The sequence below is a fragment of the Dunckerocampus dactyliophorus genome, chromosome 13 (assembly GCF_027744805.1).
Source record: "Dunckerocampus dactyliophorus isolate RoL2022-P2 chromosome 13, RoL_Ddac_1.1, whole genome shotgun sequence".
Taxonomy (NCBI): domain Eukaryota; kingdom Metazoa; phylum Chordata; class Actinopteri; order Syngnathiformes; family Syngnathidae; genus Dunckerocampus; species Dunckerocampus dactyliophorus.
Window position 1 is genome coordinate 8,524,209 of NC_072831.1, and position 19,732 is coordinate 8,543,940.

General features: G+C 41.7%; 1 protein-coding gene across 4 annotated transcripts in view; it reads left to right on the forward strand.

Annotated features, from left to right (window-relative positions):
- Positions 1-19,732, forward strand: part of brf1a (BRF1 RNA polymerase III transcription initiation factor subunit a) — a 63,210-nt gene that overhangs the window by 18,984 nt on the left and 24,494 nt on the right. For 3 of the 4 annotated variants that reach the window (XM_054796556.1, XM_054796559.1, XM_054796557.1), the window contains exons 7-16: positions 747-896; positions 3,433-3,526; positions 3,671-3,797; positions 4,929-4,968; positions 5,627-5,719; positions 6,044-6,358; positions 16,703-16,764; positions 16,997-17,078; positions 17,149-17,204; positions 18,341-18,606. In XM_054796556.1, the coding sequence (XP_054652531.1) occupies positions 747-896; positions 3,433-3,526; positions 3,671-3,797; positions 4,929-4,968; positions 5,627-5,719; positions 6,044-6,358; positions 16,703-16,764; positions 16,997-17,078; positions 17,149-17,204; positions 18,341-18,606 (1,285 nt within the window). The remainder of the gene's footprint in view (positions 1-746; positions 897-3,432; positions 3,527-3,670; positions 3,798-4,928; positions 4,969-5,626; positions 5,720-6,043; positions 6,359-16,702; positions 16,765-16,996; positions 17,079-17,148; positions 17,205-18,340; positions 18,607-19,732) is intronic. The other variant, XM_054796558.1, reaches the window with a different exon arrangement.

Sequence of the window (19,732 nt, forward strand, 5' to 3'; positions counted from 1 at the left end):
GGCAAAAGTATTGGGACACAGCTCCTGCTCAATCAATCATCCATTTTTGTACAGCACTTGAACTCATTAGGATCACAATGTGCTGGAGCATATCCCAACTGATTTTGGGTGAGAGGCGGGGTACGACCTGGACCTTCTAACTTTGGCAATACCAGTGACTGCGGTGAGGTTCATGGCTGGTGAGGCACTCACTCCTTTGAAGTTTTTTTATGTTAATAGAGGTAGCTCATTAAGAGGTTAACAAGGAAAACTAATTATTCAGTTTGGTTAAAAATGCTGTTTTCAAATACTTACTAGTCCCATTTCATTTTTTTTTTTTTTTTATAAAGGGAAAAACATCTGTGATCTTATTTTATTCGTATATGTGCACTATCTTTCTCCAAGAAGAGCTCTGATACTTTGTTGTAAAAGTCTGACCACCTACTGTTGAGCTTGGGTATATATTCTTCCGTTTTGACAATCAAATTCATTCATTCATTCGGCATAGCATAAATATATCTGTAATGCATTTGACTTGCTGCAATACTGCAAATGAGAATGGACAAAAGTAAAAAAAAAAATTAAAAATAAAAAAAAAGTAATGTAAATAATAAATAAATTGAATTGCCAACATTCTCATGTTTTTTTCCTTGGCCTGTGTCCTGCCCTTCCACAAAGTAGTGAGTCCGATATACTAACCACTAGTCCACCTTACAGCCCCTTGAAAATGAATGAAATAAAACTAAACATGTGCTTGTCTCTACCAGACCCGTGCCTTTATATTCCACGCTTTGCCCAGCTGCTGGAATTTGGCGAGAAGAACCATGACGTGTCCATGACAGCACTAAGGCTGGTTCAGAGGATGAAGAGGGACTGGATGCACACTGGACGAAGGCCCTCTGGACTCTGTGGAGCAGGTACCACTCCAGCAAGTAGACTCGGCCTTAATGTCCTCTTTTTAACATTGTCACTGTTTATTTGACGCTGTGACTACCATTAAGTCTTTGAAGCTGCTATATGTAATGGATAATAAGCTGCTTTCAAGAGGGCGCTAACTTTCAGCCGTGCTGCAATCATTATATACCGCATTTTTCCTGCTCACTTGTAAATGACGCTCTATGTAACGCATATGTATGCGCATTAGTTATAACTCATGTCAGCTAACGTTAGCGCATTTGGCAAAGTTAGCTACCAATGTTACGCTACAAACCTAAGATTGGCATGCCTGAAAATTGTATGTGCATGCTACAGACATTTACGTGAATGGTTGGTGAGGCACTGACTGTTTTGGAGTTTTTTATGTTAATATAGGTTGCTCATAGGATAGCAACAAAAAGAAGAGTAATTGACTTTCATTGAGGAAAAGCTCTGATACTTTGTAAAAGTCTGATTCCCTTGTGGTGAGCTTGGATAGGTAATCCTTTGTGTTGGCAGTCAAATTCATTCATTCATTCAGCAGAGCATAAAAAATATATTTAATGCATTTGGCTTGCTGCTCTCCACCTGGTGCTGCTGTCAAAAAAAGGGCGGCAATGACAATCACCTTCCAGCTCACGCATGGCCCTGCCCTGCCCCCTTCACGTAGGGTGTAGTACTGCAGCACCTCTGCGTATGTCATTTGTATGGATTTTCTTGTCCAATTAGCAAGAATAATGATGTCAAACTTGCATTAAAGACATTACAAGGGCAGTAGAAAGTCATGGTGTATAGTAAATGTTTCTGCAAACATTATATTGGTGACCTGCTGACAAATAGAAAACTGGCTTGTGCCATGATCCCACTCAGTGCACTCGAGTGCACTCAGACAGTAGGCTGGGCTTGCGTACTAAGCCGGGAAGAGAAGCTTGCGGCAGCCTAATCTCACCTCTCCGTCCTTTATTTAATCAGGAAATATGCAAGTTCAGCGATTTTTACTTCAGAAAATGTTGTAATCATACATAAACCACATTTATAATACAGTTTGATAAACATATTAATATTTGATTGTCTTTATTAGTTTTTTATTTTTTCATCATTGCCTCTCCTAACTGCATGTAACTGTTGAATACAAGACAGTCGTGAGTGGCAGTCATCTTAGACAATTTACACCAATTTTTATGAAGTTTTTGATTTGGGAAAAATATTGAAATTTTTTTGTACAATCTGTACAAAAACTATTGGTAATATGCTAGTCAGTGGTGGTGGTGTTCTTTTTTTGGTTTAAAATAAAAAAAGAAATTGTAATTTGGAGCCAAAAAGGGAACAGCACCTTTAATAAAAAAAAAAAAATTAATCATTGTACTTGTGGTCCAGCTCAAAGTTTTCAGCTCCATGTTTAGCTTGGTCGACCTGATCTTACCTGATATCAAATTCTTCCTTCACTATGGCCCGCGTGCGTGTGCTTTCCTCTGCTGGCCCGCCTGAATGTTTAATCCGTCATCATAAATCATAGAGATGGATGCACTTGCATGTTGAAAGCAAAAGTTTGAGGACGTTGTTTTGTAAAATGACTTTTTAAGCACCAATAGCAAAACGGCTGATTTGGAGTCGCGTGCGCCAAGATGGCGATGGCGGCTTGTGAGAAAGTGGTCTTTTGGAGTGTTAAAGCCGCCACTTCACTCTTGGTGGAGGAGCGTGCACATGGAAGTAAAAAGCATGCATGTATCTTTTAGCAGGCTCTGCAGCCCAGGCGCTCTAATGAAGGTTATGTAAGTGTTCTCCTTTAAGGCTCGCTACGCTGCTCATTGCATAACATTAGCAGGCTTCTTCTCTCTTGTTGAATTTTTTCATCAACCTTATTTTGCTGCGGGGGTGGCCTCGTTGCACCTGAGAGGCCCAAACATTGTTTTTTTTTTTCTGTTACGCTGTGTTTTTGGTGCCAAATTGCGAGAAGCTGTGCGCTTTTACGCTTTTACGTTGCACTGATGTCATTATAATGTCTTAATTATCACAGTAGTATGTCGAATTTAGTTAGTATAAATTGCATACTAAATAAACATCAATGGATAAGCCACTTCCTTACACATTTGTCTTTACATGAACTTCATTTAATGATTGTAATCGTCCATCCAATTTCTATGCCGCTTATCCTCATAAGAGCCTATCCCAGCTGTAGCTGACTTCAGGCAAGAGGCGGTACACCAGCCAATCGCATGGCACATATAGAAAACAACCTATGGACATGCATGTTTTTGGACTGTGGGAGGACACCAGAGTACCCGGAGAAAACCCACGTACACACGACACATGAACCCAGATCTTCCCGATCTCCTGACTGTATAGCCAGCATGCTAACCACTCGGCCAGCGTGCCGCCCACAATGATTTTATGTTTTATGGGATGATTTTATGAAGTGATTTTTGCCTTCTTTTCTGTAAAGCACTTTGTATGACCTTGTGTACGAATTATGCTCTACAAATAAACTTGCCTTGCCTTACAAAGATAATAATGTTCTAAATGCATTTGTGTTTGCAGCACTTCTAGTGGCCGCTCGCATGCACGACTTTCGCCGTACCATCAAAGAAATCATTGACGTAGTGAAAGTGTGTGAAAACACGGTCAGAAAAAGGTGGGTGGCAGATTTTGACATGTGGAATTGGCGTCCGGTTGCTTCCATCAAACCTTGCAGAAAACAGCCAAACTGTATGCCGTAAACATTAACTAGCTTGTGTTTTGTTCCCGTTGAATGATGGACTTGATGGTGCTGCGTCAGACTGGCCGAGTTTGAAGACACGCCCACCAGTCTGCTGACCATTGAGGAGTTCAAGAAGGTGGACCTAGACCAGGAGTGTGACCCGCCATGCTACACTGCAGGGATTAGAAAGAAAAAAGTCCAGCAGGTAATTTAATGAAACCATATTGACAGGCCAGTTGGAAACCTGAAGGAAGTCATGGAGGCAACAGACACAATAACAACAACGGTGCATGGAGTAGATGAGAAGCAAACATCTTAGGTTGTGTCCCAAATAGAATACTTCCATTAGTACACTTCAATAAGTACACTGTGTACTTAGTTCCTGAGTTCCTTGTTCTTCTTCTCTTTCTTTTACTGGTCAATTGCAACCACTCAGCAAAACTTTTGGATCGCTTCATAAAATATCTGCCTGCTTTTTCCCCCACATTTCTCCATTGTACCACGATTCATAACAGAAACATGATCCGTTCTGCACGTGCAGAAGGCCTGCATCACTTCCTCCACTCAAAAGTTTTGCATGACTGAGTTTCACAGCATGTTCACAAATTTAGAAAATACTAATATTTTCTAAATTTGTGAACATAAATGGTCGTTAACCATACTTCGTGTAGACACAGCAAACAAAAAGGAAAAAACAAATACATAAACAGATACAATATTTTTGAAAAGCATAAAACGCTGTGATAATTGAATGTAAAACGATCGTAAGCCGAGTGCAAAGATGGATTCGTCCATGTATTAGCAGCTATGGGGTTTGCTTCTAAATGGAGAAATACCATCCATCCAAACATATAGGTACTGTTGTTTGGATGGATTTTTTGGGGGTGGGGAGAATGACGTATATTGCCCATGCATAGTACAAATTGTGTTGCTTGATGATTGCACAAACTGTAACTGCCGTAAAATAGGTTGACTGATGACGTAGTTTGCACATGCGTAGTACATTTCTGGTTGCCTGACACGTGACTGCCGTAAAATAGTTAGAAAAGCTGCTGAACCGATGTAGATAGATTAATGCAAATGCGCTGAATGGATTGTGTTTCCAGTACGGTTCGTGTAGTGGAAGGTGCTAAGTCTCCATCACCGCACACTCACCATTTTGAGTGTTTTATTGCAACATCAGGGTACTGACAGTGCACTGCATTTTGCCGTGCTTCTCAGTGTAAAGTGTGCAAGAGCACCAATGGAGACACAGCCCTCCACTTAAATATATAGTTAACAAACATTAAGTAAACAATATGTGGAAAACAACTAAATATAATGTATGTTGTTGCAGCTGGAAGTGGAGCTAAGGAAGAAGATGGATGACATTGAAGGTATAAACCTTTTTCTGGTTTTTTTATGTCAGCTCACAGCGGCAGATGTGCCTTCACGTTTAAAAGAAAAAAATGTTGGCTTAATGATTGGGGACAGCACTACACTGTCAAAATTCACACACTCAGGAACGAAGTATGCAGTGTACTTAGTCACGCACGTAGATGCCGCACACACGGACAAACTGGTGAGGAAGGCAGGCTCTGTCATTGGCACTGAACTGGACAGCCTGACATCTGTGGCACTGAGGACACTGAGGAGACTCCCTTCCATCATGGACAACCAGCATCATCCAATGCACAGCATCAGAAGAGCAGTTTCAGTGGCAGATTACTATCACTGCCCTGCTCCACTGATAAAACGAGCAGATCATTCCTGTCCCACGCCATGCGACTTTTCAACACAACAGAGGGGGAGCGGTAAAAACACACACAGGACAGGACTTATTATTGAAGTTCAAGTGATCTGTTACGTATTTATTTATTCTTATATTTTCCTAATTTTCTTAACTCTCCTATTTTGCTCTGTTTGTTTTTTATGTGATTACATTTATTAGGACACTTTTACAGAGCTGCTGCAAACTTGAATTTCTCTTGGACATAAAGTATCTGCCCATCTATAGACACAGTACACTTGTTAGAGTTTACTGACATGTTGCAGGTGAGATTGAAGGCTACCAGGACGAGATTGACACCAAGCTGGAGAGCAGTCGACCCAAACTGAAAGGAATTTACGCTGCTTATGCCAAAGAAGGTATGGGGGGCCTGGTGGGTGTCCTGCACACTGAGGGCTGGCGGTTTGCTTCCTGCAGTCGTTGCATCGCATTAACAGTTTCAGTGTAGAAATAGAATCACTAGAATTGAGCGTCACCCTCAGTGTTCCATGAAATAAGTGATCCATATCGAGCACAGTAGAATGGTACCTCGGGGGCGGAGCTAGGGAGGATTTTATATGTAAATGAAACTTAAGTTTCCTGTTGTTGTGGTAACCATGACAACCAAGCCAGATTCCTTCATCCACTTGTTTTCATTAAAAATGTAAACATTCAAGTGGATTCATCGCTCCCGCCTTTCACAGCCATCGAGAACGACCTGGATGACGTCATCTCATCCTCCTCAAGGATGGCGGATGGCAAGGTAGACGACGAAGAGGAGGAAGATGATGTACTCCAGGCGGTGGCCAAGCATTTTGGTAAGGAGCTGGCCGAGCTCACCGTGGAGTCGCTCATCAAGTTGGAGCAGAATGGGGCTGCTGAGGCGGAGGATGAGGAGGACGCGCCCAAGCGGAAAGGCCCGTCTCTGGCGTCCATCTTGGGGACGAGCTTACCCACAGCGGCTACGCTGGGCTTGAGCAAGCCCATCGGCAGCTGTGCCAAAGGAGCGGAAGAAAATGGTGAGTGTCATTTTTGTGTTTGTATGTGTTAGTGCTGTTCAAACAACACAAGTGGTGGTTTAGCATAATTAGCTAATTACACATGTGGGAAGTTGCCATAGTAACTCTTTGAGCGTAAATATTGACATTTCGTCTCTCCCAGAGATGAGCATCCAATGTACTTACTGTCTGAAGTGCCCAAAGCGACCATAAACCCCCACACCCCGCCCTTTACTGCCAGTGAGCTCATGCGTCATGTGACTTGCATGCGTATTTCCACCTTGTTTGTTGTGATGTCATTCCAAGATGGCTCCTTTTGCACTTGATCGCAGCAGGGGAGTGTTAGGTTAGAGAGGGGACGCGTTCTCCTTTGGAGTTCCTGGAGCAGGTCCAAGTCTCCATGGGGCCTTAGCGGAGGCCATCAACATTTTTGGTGAATTTTGTGTATATATTGTGATGTAGGTGGTGACTGTTTTTACCAGACATGGTGTGTTCATGTTTGTGTTTGTGTGTGTGTGTGTGTGTGTGTGTGTGTGTGTGTGTGTGTGTGTGTGTGAAAACCTGGAGAGATTGGTGTGTCCCCTCGCTCCATCTTTGAAGTATGAATTGGACCTTGTCATTACAACCAAGCCTTTCATCTGTGTGTGGGTGTGTGTGTGTGTGTGTGTGTGTGTGCGCGCATCAGCATAGGGCACGTTGGGAAGGTTGTAATTTTCATGAGAAAACCAAAAAAAAAATCAAAACAGACTTATTGCTTGTGCTGAACTTTTGACTTGACCAGAGTTGTTAGCTTTTATGCTTTTTACAAGCATCTTACAAAGACTTTTAAATCACTCTGCCTATTTTTCTGAAAAATTGACTTTGGTGGAATTTTACTACGGCTAAAACACACCTTCCTGTTCGATGACACGTAAGTGGAGCATGCCATGTTGTTGAGAACATTTATACAAAGAGTTGTGGTCTCTTTCAGGCTGCAAACATCTGCTCGCAGTCTGTGTATTTAATAGTATAAACTCCTGACTGTGGTGTGTTTGACTCACTCCACCAAAGAGATCACACGCGCACACACACACTAGGTGACCATCTTGACATGCAACGTTAGTGAGGCTAACTATTTAAAAATTATAAGTTTATCCAGAGACGAGATCAGTTGGACACTCTTTCTGTACTTTCTGTACTGTGTTCCCTCGCTACATCGCAGTTCACCTTTCGCGTATCCTCTCTTTCGCAGATTTTGCGATTTTGCAGGGTTGTTTTTTTAAAAGCGTATAAACACGTGTCGTGTTCTGCGTCCTTGTGGTGTCTTAGTGCGATCTATCGGTGCTGTGTTGCATGTGTCTGTTATTCTATTTACAACTGCTACCAGTAGAGGGTGTTGTATACTCATGTGAGAGTTGAAGACGTGTCCAGAGTATACGTTCTCCCAGGCAGTTCGTACTGTCTGTCAAACATTTCTAACATTTCCCGAAATGTTGGCTTTTCAAGCGTATTGAAAGGTTGCATTTCTTTTGCAATGTAGCGAGCGGCACAGTCTGTGAGCGCGCACCATTTTACGCTGTTTCGTTTCATATTTAGTTTGCCAACTGACAGGAGGGTTCACTCTCTCTGTTCATTCCACTATAGAACCAATGCACACAGACACATCCAGAGTGAACCCTCTTGTCATCCAGCTTGTGTGGTACAGAGAGAGATGAGAAACAAACAGGCATATATGCAAACGTTTATTTATCTCGGTGGCAAAATTATCAACGTCCTTTTTTTTCTTTTATCATTCAATTAATCGACTTATTGATTATCGTTACAGACCTACTTGAAAAGGTTTGAAAAAATGTTAAAATGCCCTGGTAGCGCTAAATCTATCTGTGGCGGTGCAAAGTTAATGGTGACGGACTGCCACATATTAATGTATGGGAAACACTGGACTTTAGTGAAACAAAACTTATAAGCTGCATCCAAAAATGTTCTTGTTAGTGCTGCATTGTCATGCATAACTCGCTGGTAGATTGCTAATAGCATCTACAACCCCTGGCAAAAATTATGGAATCACCAGTCTCGGAGGATGTTCATTCAGTTGTTTAAATTTATAGAAAAAAAGCAGATCACAGACATGACACAAAACTAAAGTCATTTCAAATGGCAACTTTCTGGCTTTAAGAAACACTAAAAGAAATCAAGAAAAAAAGATGTGGTAGTCAGTAACAGTTACTTTTTTAGACCAATCAGAGGGAAAAAATTACGGAATCACTCAATTCTGAGGAAAAAATTATGGAATCATCCTGTAAATTTCCATTCCCAAAACTAATACCTGCATCAGATTAGATCTGCTCCTTAGTCTGCAGTTAAACAGGAGTGATCACACCTTGGAGAGCTGTTGCACCAAGTAGACTGACATGAATCATGGCTCCAACACAAGAGATGTCAATTGAAACAAAGGAGAGGATTATCAAACTTCTTAAAGAAGGTAAATCATCACGCAATGTTGCAAAAGATGTTGGTTGTTCACAGTCAGCTGTGTCTAAAATCTGGACCAAGTACAAACAACATGGGAAGGTTGTTAAAGGCAAGCATACTGGTAGATCAAGGAAGACATCAAAGCGTCAAGACAGAAAACAAAGCAATATGTCTTGAAAACAGAAAATGCACAGCAAAACAAATGAGGAACAAATGGGAGGAAACTGGAGTCAACGTCTGTGACCGAACTGTAAGAAACCGCCTAAAGGAAATGGGATTTACATACAGGAAAGCTAAACGAAAGCCATCATTAACACCTAAACAGAAAAAAAACAAGGTTACAATGGGCTAAGGAAAAGCAATCGTGGACTGTGGATGACTGGATGAAAGTCATATTCAGTGATGAATCGCGAATCTGCACTGGGCAAGGTGATGATGCTGGAACTTTTGTTTGGTGCCGTTCCAATGAGATTTATGAAGACGACTGCCTGAAGAAAACATGCAAATTTCCACAGTCATTGATGATATGGGGCTGCATGTCAGGTAAAGGCACTGGGGAGATGGCTGTCATTACATCTTCAATAAATGCACAAGTTTACGTTGACATTTTGGACACTTTTGTTATCCCATCAATTAAAAGGGCGTTTGGGGATGATGAAATCATTTTTCAGGATGATAATGCATCTTGCCATAGAGCAAAAACCGTGAAAACATTCCTTGAAGAAAGACACATGAGGTCAATGTCATGGTCTGCAAATAGTCCGGATCTCAATCCAATTGAAAATCTGTGGTGGAAGTTGAAGAAAATGGTCCATGACAAGGCTCCAACCTGCAAAGCTGATCTGGCAAAAGCAATCAGAGAAAGTTGGAGCCAGATTGATGAAGAGTACTGTTTGTCACTCATTAAGTCCATGCCTCTGAGACTGCGAGCTGTTATAAAAGCCAGAGGTGGTGCAACAAAGTACTAGTGGTGTGTTGAAGTATTCTTTTGTTGTTGTTTTTTTCATGATTCCATAATTTTTTCCTCAGAATTGAATGATTCCATAATTTTTTCCCTCTGATTGGTCTAAAAAAGTAACTGTTACTGACTACCATATTTTTTTTTCTTGATTTCTTTTAGTGTTTCTTAAAGCCAGAAAGTTGCTATTTGAAATGACTTTAGTTTTGTGTCATGTCTGTGATCTGCTTTTTTTCTACAAAATTAAACAACTGAATGAACATCCTCCGAGACTGGTGATTCCATAATTTTTGTCAGGGGTTGTAGTAAGTAAATCGTTATTTGCGTAGTTAAGAGCATAGAAAACCTGTTTATGACTTTCTCAATACATTTTTTACCATTATTAGAGCCCTGTAGACATTAAGTAACACCCCTATAGTCACCTTTACAGTCCTGTTATTCTGTGTTTACACCACATTGCGCAACAGTTATGCTCAGGCTACGGCAGGGACACAAGATGGCTGCTGCTTTTAGCAAAGCATGCAACCGAGCTAACTAGTTAGGCTCCAATTTATTTATTCTAACCTTAAGCAAGGGTTTCAAATGAAGTGGGGAAGAAGGACACAATGAAGATTGTTTGTAAATACACAGGACTTGATGGAAAATGTCCTTTTGTGCCAATAAATGGTAATCACATGAGGCGTGAATGTTGAGTGGCGTGGGAACTTTATCTCAGTCATGGGAAGGATGTAAATTTTGGGACACATGGTCGGATGGTGTCCATTTCCTTCCCATCAACAGAGGTGGTGCAGCATTGCTGATGGTCTGATCTCTGGAGTCCTTCAATGTCATCTGTCGTCTCACTTTGGAGCACTGATATTCTTCAGTAAGGCTTGTGATGGGTAGTTCAAGGACTCCTTTGCCGTAGATGCTGATGTCAGACAGCGTGGCACCCCAAGCCACTTCTTCACATATGAAGTTATGTTTCGCTCCATCTTCTCCATCATTGTAATTGGGACCTCATAGATCTTGAGTGGCCACATTGCCTGAGGGAGAAGTCCAAATTGTAGGCACCAGACTTTGAGCTTCCCTGGCAGCATTGTCTTGTTGATAGTGTCCAGAATGGTGGTGATGTACTGCCTTAGTACCTGCACCTGGTCTTTGTCCCTGAGACTTGCATTGTACCACCTTCCCAGGCTTTTGACAGGTTGCTCTGACACCATCGGTATTGGGTCATCCCCAATGCAGAACCTAAGTTTCTAATAGCTACCATTTAGCTTGCCTACTCGGCAGAATGAGCAAAGTGTTGTAGAGTATTCCGCATCTATCTGTCCAAGTAAGTAAACCATGGAGTGTCCTCCAGTGTGACGCTGCTCCATCATTTCCATCAGAGGTGAGATTGCGGGTTGTCCATCAGCACCTCCAGATGACTTTGTCACCTTACTGTGTTGCCTAGGTCTTCAGGGAGATTTGTCCCGCACATTTAGAGTCAGCATCGATCCGTCCAGGCTGTTTTGCCCCAGCACTTAAGTCCAATCAATGAACTTTGGCCACACATTAACTACCTCCTTCACTTTCAACTTTCACATCTAAAAACGTTTAAGAGAGGAAAGAAAAAAGCAACATGGCTCCGCAGATGTCATCTGTAAACTTTTTCTCACTAAAATCACGGCCACAATCCAGTGTCTGAGCTGCTGACTCATTTCTAACTGAGGCGAGCAGCGTCAGATGAGGAAGAAGAAACTTCCTTTGTCATGCTGGTCCCTTTGCTGTGCGAATGAGACCCCGGATCATCACTTGAATTGCAAACCTCCATTTTCATCATTGCATCCTCTTTCATGCATAGATGCTGCAAAATAGCTGTACCAGAGCCGTAACAGATGATTTATCCACCCGTCTTTTCAGACTCTTGTCTGTAGACTCCATTGGTCTTTGGAGGTTCTAATGGACTCATTAGTGACTTTAAATGCAAGCACACCTGTTAAATGAATATTTGACATGCAGCGTGTGTTTAATAATCTTAAACCTCCTGGCAGCTTTTTTTCCTCCCTACTTGGTCCCCCTTGAATTAATAATGACTCATTACTCATTAATGGACGATGATTATCCATGGGTACATTTGCTCATCGTGCTGATGTCCTCTAGGCCGCTGGGACAGCTGGGACGATGATGACATGTGGCCGCACCGGAAGAACACAAGAAAATGGAGTGTCTCCGTGGACGCATTAGCACTTAGCTAGCCTGTCATGATTGGACTCCTCTGGCACATCCTCTGGCTCTCCAGTAAGGAAGCCATCATGTTTGGCGCCGCAATGATGGGGGTGTCATGTGTTCTCTCATTAGCATTGCAAAACCAACATTACTATTTTTGACTTGTAGCTGCTTATATAAACAGGTGTCTCCATCAAGCCTCGGTGGGAGTTACCATACTATCCCCCCTCCCTCTAAGTCTAGGAGGGGTGAAGGAGGGAGGGGGGAGCAGGTGGTTGAGTGGGTGTCCGCTCGTCCAAGGTCGGCCAGGTCACGTTTTAATGGGCTCGCCCCGGCCCCCCGTGTCAGCGAGAATCTCGCACTCTATTTATTGCCTGGGCTTGTTTCTGTGGGTGGGTGGGGTGTGTGCTGTAAGTAGGCGGGGGGGCGGTAGCTGGCACCGAGCTTGATGACCTCACAGCGCTGTCCAGGCGGAGCTTCCACGCAACCACCTGCTTTGTGCTTGTTTTTAGGAGACCTGGAGATAAGATGGCTGCAAGAGTGCACATCACAAAGTAGCAAAGTTTAACATCTCCCACCCCCAAAAAGTTTATATTAGGTGGTCTAACCTGACCCTCTGAACACCTGAAGGCCAGGAGAGGAGTTAAAATGTCTACCTTTTTGGGCTTGAAGAGCTTTTCACATTAAGGAAAGGTTGGTCATGGAGTGAACGTGTTTACACCAGGGGTGTCCAAGGGACCATTTATGGCCGTGTGTTATTTATTGGCTCTGGGTACATTCTAAAAACAAAATTAAACAAGAAAAGTAAATCATAATTTAAAAAAGCAGTAATTTTACAACAATAAAGACAACTCTAATAAGATGGACTGCTCTGCATTGCAGGCATGCCCATAATTAAGAGACTGAAGTCGTAAAATTGGAGGAAAAAAATGCATAATTTTCGTAAATGAAAAAGTCATATTATGAGAAACGAAGAATAAAGTTGGAATTTCGGGAAAATTGGGTTGGGGAAATTACAACAAGTCAAAGCATTATGTGAATAAAGTAATGATACAAGAAAAAGATGTACAAGAAGAAAATTGAAATGTTTTTAAAAGTAATAATATAAAAAAAATCAAAAAAGTGTATGTTCACACTAATAATATGCTTTGGTGCCAATAACACAAAGCTGAGATGCAGGCTGCTTTCTTTCTTTAAATATGAAAAACATCTCAGCATATCTACATGAGTTGGTTTAAAAAATTAAAAAGTGGCCTCCTCACCCTTTGTGATTTTTCAGTATGCGGTCCTCTTTGGAAAAAGTTTGGACACCCCTGGTCTACATCCCTCCCGCCCCCTAATCCTGCAGCTCATATGCGCAGTGTCCTCTGCAGGGGGAGGGAGTGGACAGGAGAAGAAGAAAAAGAGGAGGAGGAGGATGATGATGGAGGAAAAGAGCTTTGTGGGAGTCAGCAGTCTTTTTTTTTGTGTGTGTGACTTTGTGTGCTTGTCGGGTCAGACTGCAATGGTAAAAGGATCAGGATTAGAAAATGAGGATTAGAAGATCAGGATTAGAAATTCTTGATTTTTGGTCTTCATCTGGTTCTGCTAGCTTGTCTTCCTCCTGAAAGGTCTCCTTTGTCCTCTCCCGTTCCTTCCCGTCTCCTGCTAGCATTCGTTTGTCTTTGTCTTTGCATCCGGAAGCATCTTTCTGTCCTGACCACATCACACATGTCTGCCTGACAGGCTGACTTTGGGGGTGTGGGGAGGGCGGGGGGCTCCAGAGGGAGAGCTCATTAGACGTACAGCAAGTAGCTGAACAAGCATCGTGGAACTGTTGAGCTGACACCTTTTAGCATCTTCTTTGTGTTTTTATTGTGTCAATACCATCGCTTTTTGTGCTGACATCTTTTTTTCTTCCTTCTTTTGAAATGGATAATCATGTACAGCAGAGGCGCGTTTTTGACAAAAGACACCATAGACACATTTCTCATAGCAGATAATGTCAATAGAAAGAATCTGTTCCAGGGTCAATCTGTGGCGATCATAAAAGCTTCATTAAGTGAACAGGCAATGTTTTAAGTCACATTTTAGCATTCAGGCGGATACAAGTGTAAAAATAAGTGAAGCAGCGCTAGTAGTATAAAATGTTAATTGCTTAGGAGTCAGTGTTTCCCACAAGACTACAATCTCTTTGTGTTGGTGGGTTGCAGGGGAGGGTCTAAATTATGTAATCGTCTAATTTGCATAATTGGCCATAAACGTGCATGTACATTTTTAAAAGGCTAAAATCAAACGGTATTTATATATTTAAATACAAATCTCATATTAACATTGCAGCCTTTTCTCATTATATTATGCCTTTTTGCTCTTTTGCTCCTTTTTTCTATTTATGTGCAAAAAAAAAACCCCAACAAAAAAACAAACAAAAAACATATACTGTCTTCAAATGGCACCCGTGCTGGACTTTGGACACCCTTGTTTACCTATTTCACGGAGAAGGCAAAGTGTTACCATATGACTGCAGAGTGTCTTCTTAGCACTATCGCTATCATGACTCCCGCTTGTGGAGCTGCACACTTCTACACTTCGCCTTTCATGGCGGTTAGGTGCCACCACCGCGCGGGATTTTACAGCAGTTATGATGCATACCGCTACCAACCACTCAAACAAATTCCTTCTTTGCGGATTGTATGGGAAACACGGCAAGTGAGTTAGCGTATAGTGGCGCTGGAGTCTTACTACTTTGAATGCGATGTAACTTCCTGTCTATATTCTTCTCTTAACACCACTTGATGATACATTCAAAAAAGACAAAAAGCGAAACACACAGTTAATCTTTTGATGCTCTGTGAACTGAGCTCTCATGAGGTTTTGCGTGACGTCATACACGGTGGTGGTTCGCACTTTGAAGTGTTTGTGGCAAAGTATTTTATTACCACCAAAATTTCGGTTGAATTCAGACTTTTACAACCTCAGAGCCATAGGACTTTTGACGTTCCACAGTGGAACCTTCAAGGAACACAAGTTATTTCAAAAAAACTTTTAGCGCATAGGAAATAATTTGTTCCAAGGTCAAACTGTGGCCATCATAAAAGCTTTTAAGTGTACAGGCAATGTTAGGTCACATTTTAGTAAGTGTAAAAAGAAGTGAGGCAGTGTTAATGGTATAAAATGTTAACTTTGCTAGTGAGTTATTTTATAGTGACGCATACAGCTGTGAATGTAGCTTTCTGCCTACATTCCTCTTCTCTGAACACCTTTTGTTATAAGCAGTGTTGACAAATAAAAAGACAGCACATGAGCATATAATGGCATATGATATATTGATGTTATGTATAGGACTACAATGTGAGGTATTTTTTATGACATTGTGTCTTTCCTCAGTTTGGCTGTAAACGACACTAAAAAAGTAATTGCTTCACTCAGCTTTGCATTTGATTTTTAGTAGTGTGATGAAATTAGCAAGTGTATCTATCAAAGCTGCAGTTGAATAATGATACACTAAGTGGCCCCCTCGCCCCCAGTCTTATCATGAGTCTCCGTGCTGGCTCTTATCTCCCCTCAGGCTTCACGCACAGGAACTTCTTAGAGGGCTGGGCCCGCCTGATAGCAAGTGACCCGAGTGGATCAACTGGATTTTTTTTTTAACTCATTGAGGAGGGGTTAAGATTAGGTTCTCTTAATGAAGTGCTGCCTCAATGGGGTCATGTGGAGGTCTTACTAGTCATAGACCACTTTTTTATAGCCTGAAATCTATTATTGTTTCACTTTAGAAGCTGAAAATGGTCTTGGCTTGCAACCAGTCCAGGTTCTACTCCGCCTCTCTACTGAAGTCAGCTGTGATAAGCTCCAGCATACCCGCGACCCTAGTGAGGATAAGTGGCATAGAAGATGGATGGAGAAACATATACATACTGCAGTCAAGATTTTGACTGAATTGGTCAATTTATAAGTAATTTCTGTATAAAAATTGAGCAATAACTTATTAGTAATAATAAATCAAATATTTCTTCATGTTGACATTTTTTATTGTGGCGTTATTGTCGGTTGTTGTTCATTTTCAGCTGCATCAAGTCTTTGTGAGTTGTGTTTTTAATATTCTTGTAGTCGAGATGATGTTTGCTCAGTTACTTGATGGCTTTGACAACAAGCACTGTAGTGTCAGCCGGTCTAACATTTCACTTGGTGCAGATTTGCAGTTGGAGCTCCACATGTGTTGAGCTTCCTTAACTCGCGCACTTTCTTGGCGACGTCAGAGTTACGTTTTTCCAGAGCCTCATTGATTTTGACGTTTGTGTCTTTCAGCTTGTTCTTCTGCCAGCAATTTCACCTTTTTTTTTTTTTTTAACTTTATGATGATGACTGGTGTGGTGGTGGTACTCCTGCCAGAAATTGAAATGCATGTATCAATGTTTTGACATCCACATCCACCCCCTTTGATTGCAGAAAGTCCACCTGGCCACCTGTTGCTCTGTTGAAGCAACATCATCTTGTCGTCCTCGTGTTATCAGCTCCCCTTGCATAAGACCTGTAATGTGGAGCCCTGTCACAATCGTGACGTAGACAGTTCTAAATCATCAATGCTGCACATCACTTGCATTATAACGCAATCCTTTTTATGAGTGCGTGAGTGCGTGAGTGTGTGTGTGTGTGTGTGTGTGTGTGTGTGTGTGTGTGTGTGTGTGTGTGTGTGTGTGTGTGTGAGGCGATCAAACGCTTTTTGACAAAAATGACAACGCTTAAAACAAAAATTGCTGTTAAAAATGTCTGTGTTTTTGTGACAGGTGACTCTGTTGAAGGCGGTGAGCTGGACCTTAGCGGCATAGATGACAGCGAGATAGAGCTGGTACGCACGCACGCACGCACACGCGCGCACGCACACACACACACACACACACACACACACACGTAGTCAGCACTCAAAGAGAAAATGAGAAATGATGTAGATGTCTGTGACCATGTAGTGGCTTGACCTTCAACCCCTCCACCTTGACTCATTTCATTAGCTATCATTCAAAATCAGTAATATATGACAGCAGTTCTTGGAGTGATAGTAAGCTGCTGGCTCATGTGTGCAGTACCTGCTGAGTGACCAGGAGATCCAAGTGAAGACGGCGCTGTGGATGGCTGAAAACTCAGACTACCTGAAAGAGCAGAAAGGTTTGTTAGGCCACTATCTTGTTGTGATGAAACAATGTGGGCCAAGCTGAAATGTTGCTTCTGTTTGCAGCGAAGGAAGCCAAGATAGCCATGGAGAAGGAGCAAGGCATCTACAAGGAGAAGAAGGTCAGTAGCATCTGTTAAGTACATTTATTGTGCAAGAACAACTAACACTGCTGTTTGAGGATATTGTGACAGGATAGATCCTGCTTAAGTGGTTCTTCATTTGCTGCTAGCGTGTAGCATGTGTTGACTGGATGAGCAGCGCTGTCTCTAATGAGAAGCGCGGCCTCCTGACAGCGCTAATCCCGCCATTAACACACTGCTTCCACAAACACACAGTAGTCCAAACTGAGCTATGTTCTTGATCTTCTTCATCTTCTTCAAGTCATCTTCTTCTTGTTGTTATTCTTGTCGTTTTTCAATCTTCTTGGTCTTATGGTTGTTTTTGTTGTCCTTATTCTAGTTGTTATGTGTTCTTCTTGTTCCTATAGTTTTTGTTCTTCTTGTTCATGTTGTTCTTCTTGTAGCTGTTTTTGTTCTTCTTGTACTTTGTATTTGTATTTTGTTGTTCTTTTGTGGTTATTTTTGTTATTTCTGCTTCAGTCTTCTTGTTCTTTTTCTTATTGCTGTTCTTTTTGTTCTTCTAGTTTTTGTTCTTGTTTGTTTTCTAGTTCTTGTAGTTTTTGTGCTTGTTCTTGTAGTTGTTGTTGTTATTTGTCTCGTTATTGATCAATCCTCTTGTTAATGTTGCTCTTATTGCGCTTCGTCTTATTATTATTGTTCTTGTTGTTGTTGTTTTTGTGCTTGTTCTTGTAGTTGTTGTTGTTATTTGTCTTGTTATTGATCAATCCTCTTGCTAATGTTGCTCTTATTGCGCTTTGTCTTATTATTCTTGTTCTTGTTGTTGTTGTTTTTGTTCTTCTTCGTCTTCTAGTTCTTGTAGTTGTTTTTGTGTTTGTTCTTCTAGTTATTTTAGTTGTTGTTCTTGTTTTTGTGTTTGCTCTTCTTGTAGTGTTTGTTTTTGTTCTTCCAGTTGTTCTTTACTTGTATGACAAAAGGTACGATAGGTAGAATGGCTACACTCTTGTGGTGTTTTCATCCACTTATGTATTGCAGTGTTTCAGTTTATATTGTGGTTGTCATTTGTAAAGGCAGCTCTACAAAGAGTGTCCCCTAAAGAAGTGTCCAGCAAGTGTGAAGTGATGCCAATGTGAATGTAAAATCATTTCAAAGTAGTGAATGCATCATCTTTTCTTCAGCCCCGAGCAAAGCCGAGGAGGCACGCACCGATCAGAGCCAACACGGCCGACGAGGCCATTGAGAAGATGCTGGAGCAGAAGAAGATCTCGTCCAAGATCAATTACGATGTGCTGAAGGACCTCAACGTCAAGCCTGACGCCGCTAGCCCCGCACGCAGGGCCGAGTCTCCCAGAGGACAGAGCACCGCCAGGCTGAGCGGACGCAACCGAAGGCCTGTCCGTGCGCCGCTCAGCCTAAGCACGCCGCTCAGCTCGCTGGGAAAAAGGTTAGTACATCTCCGAAATGTTCATTCATTCAGGTTTGCTTATTATTCTCACTTTAACAGATGAATATAAACAAGTCAGAAAACAGCTGTCTTTGAACAAATGGTCATTTATTAACAACTAGAGGAGGTCCTTGGTTTACTTGCTTGTTCCGTTCCTACGGTGGCATGGAGGTGGTGTTTTAGTGCAAGTCGGAACTTAAAGCTAAATGAACACCTAAGTCACTCTCACTGTACACTGTATGAAAGTTGTATACAGTACAGTCATAAAATGATTTAAAAACAAGCAAAACTGTAATAAAAAATATATATTATTTATCCTTGTGGTTGTATTGCACACTGGAAGGGGCTTTGCAAGGGATAGAAGGGCAGCTTATTGGGAGGAGGAAGTGTCAATAATGGGAGCACTATGCTGCTTAGTTATCATTGTCCATTTCATCTGAGCAGATCCTTCAAGGATACCATCTTTATCATTCACGATGGTTGCGGTATTTGAGCGGCTTGGACTGGGCATGCAACCAATTTTGATTTCTCCACTTTGTGAACATTTTACCATGGCTAATTTCACTTCACTTTTCACATTGACTTTCCTTTTCTTTGACACCCTGCAGAAGAGCCTGTGTCATGAGATATAATAAAGAGCAAAAGTTTAACTAAAAAGAACAAAAGTGACATTGTCCCTCCTCAGTGTAGTGACGCTATGTATTCCTTTGTAGCAAGTTATTTTTCTACAGTATTAATACGTAAGTGCGCGATGACCGCCTGCATTACATAGCATACATAGCTACAACAGAACCAACCTTGAATAGTTGTAAGAAGCCCACTGCTTAGTCAGCACTGATGAGGTGATTGAAAACAATACCACGGCCAGGGTAACATGCATGACTTTCACACCAACAGGTGACTAGCAACATTTTACAGTGCGTGCAGTAGCTGTATAAAGCTGCTTAATGCTGACCACTGTCATCTTGCCGAATTAATAGAAAAACTACATCAGTAAGTTTCCTACAGCCACAGCCTTTGTGAGCAATTGAATAGAGGAGTTAATTGGAGAGAGAGAGAGAGGTAAAATGAAAACAGCTCATATCCCAATACTTTTGTCCACATATGGAACACAGATTGTACAGGC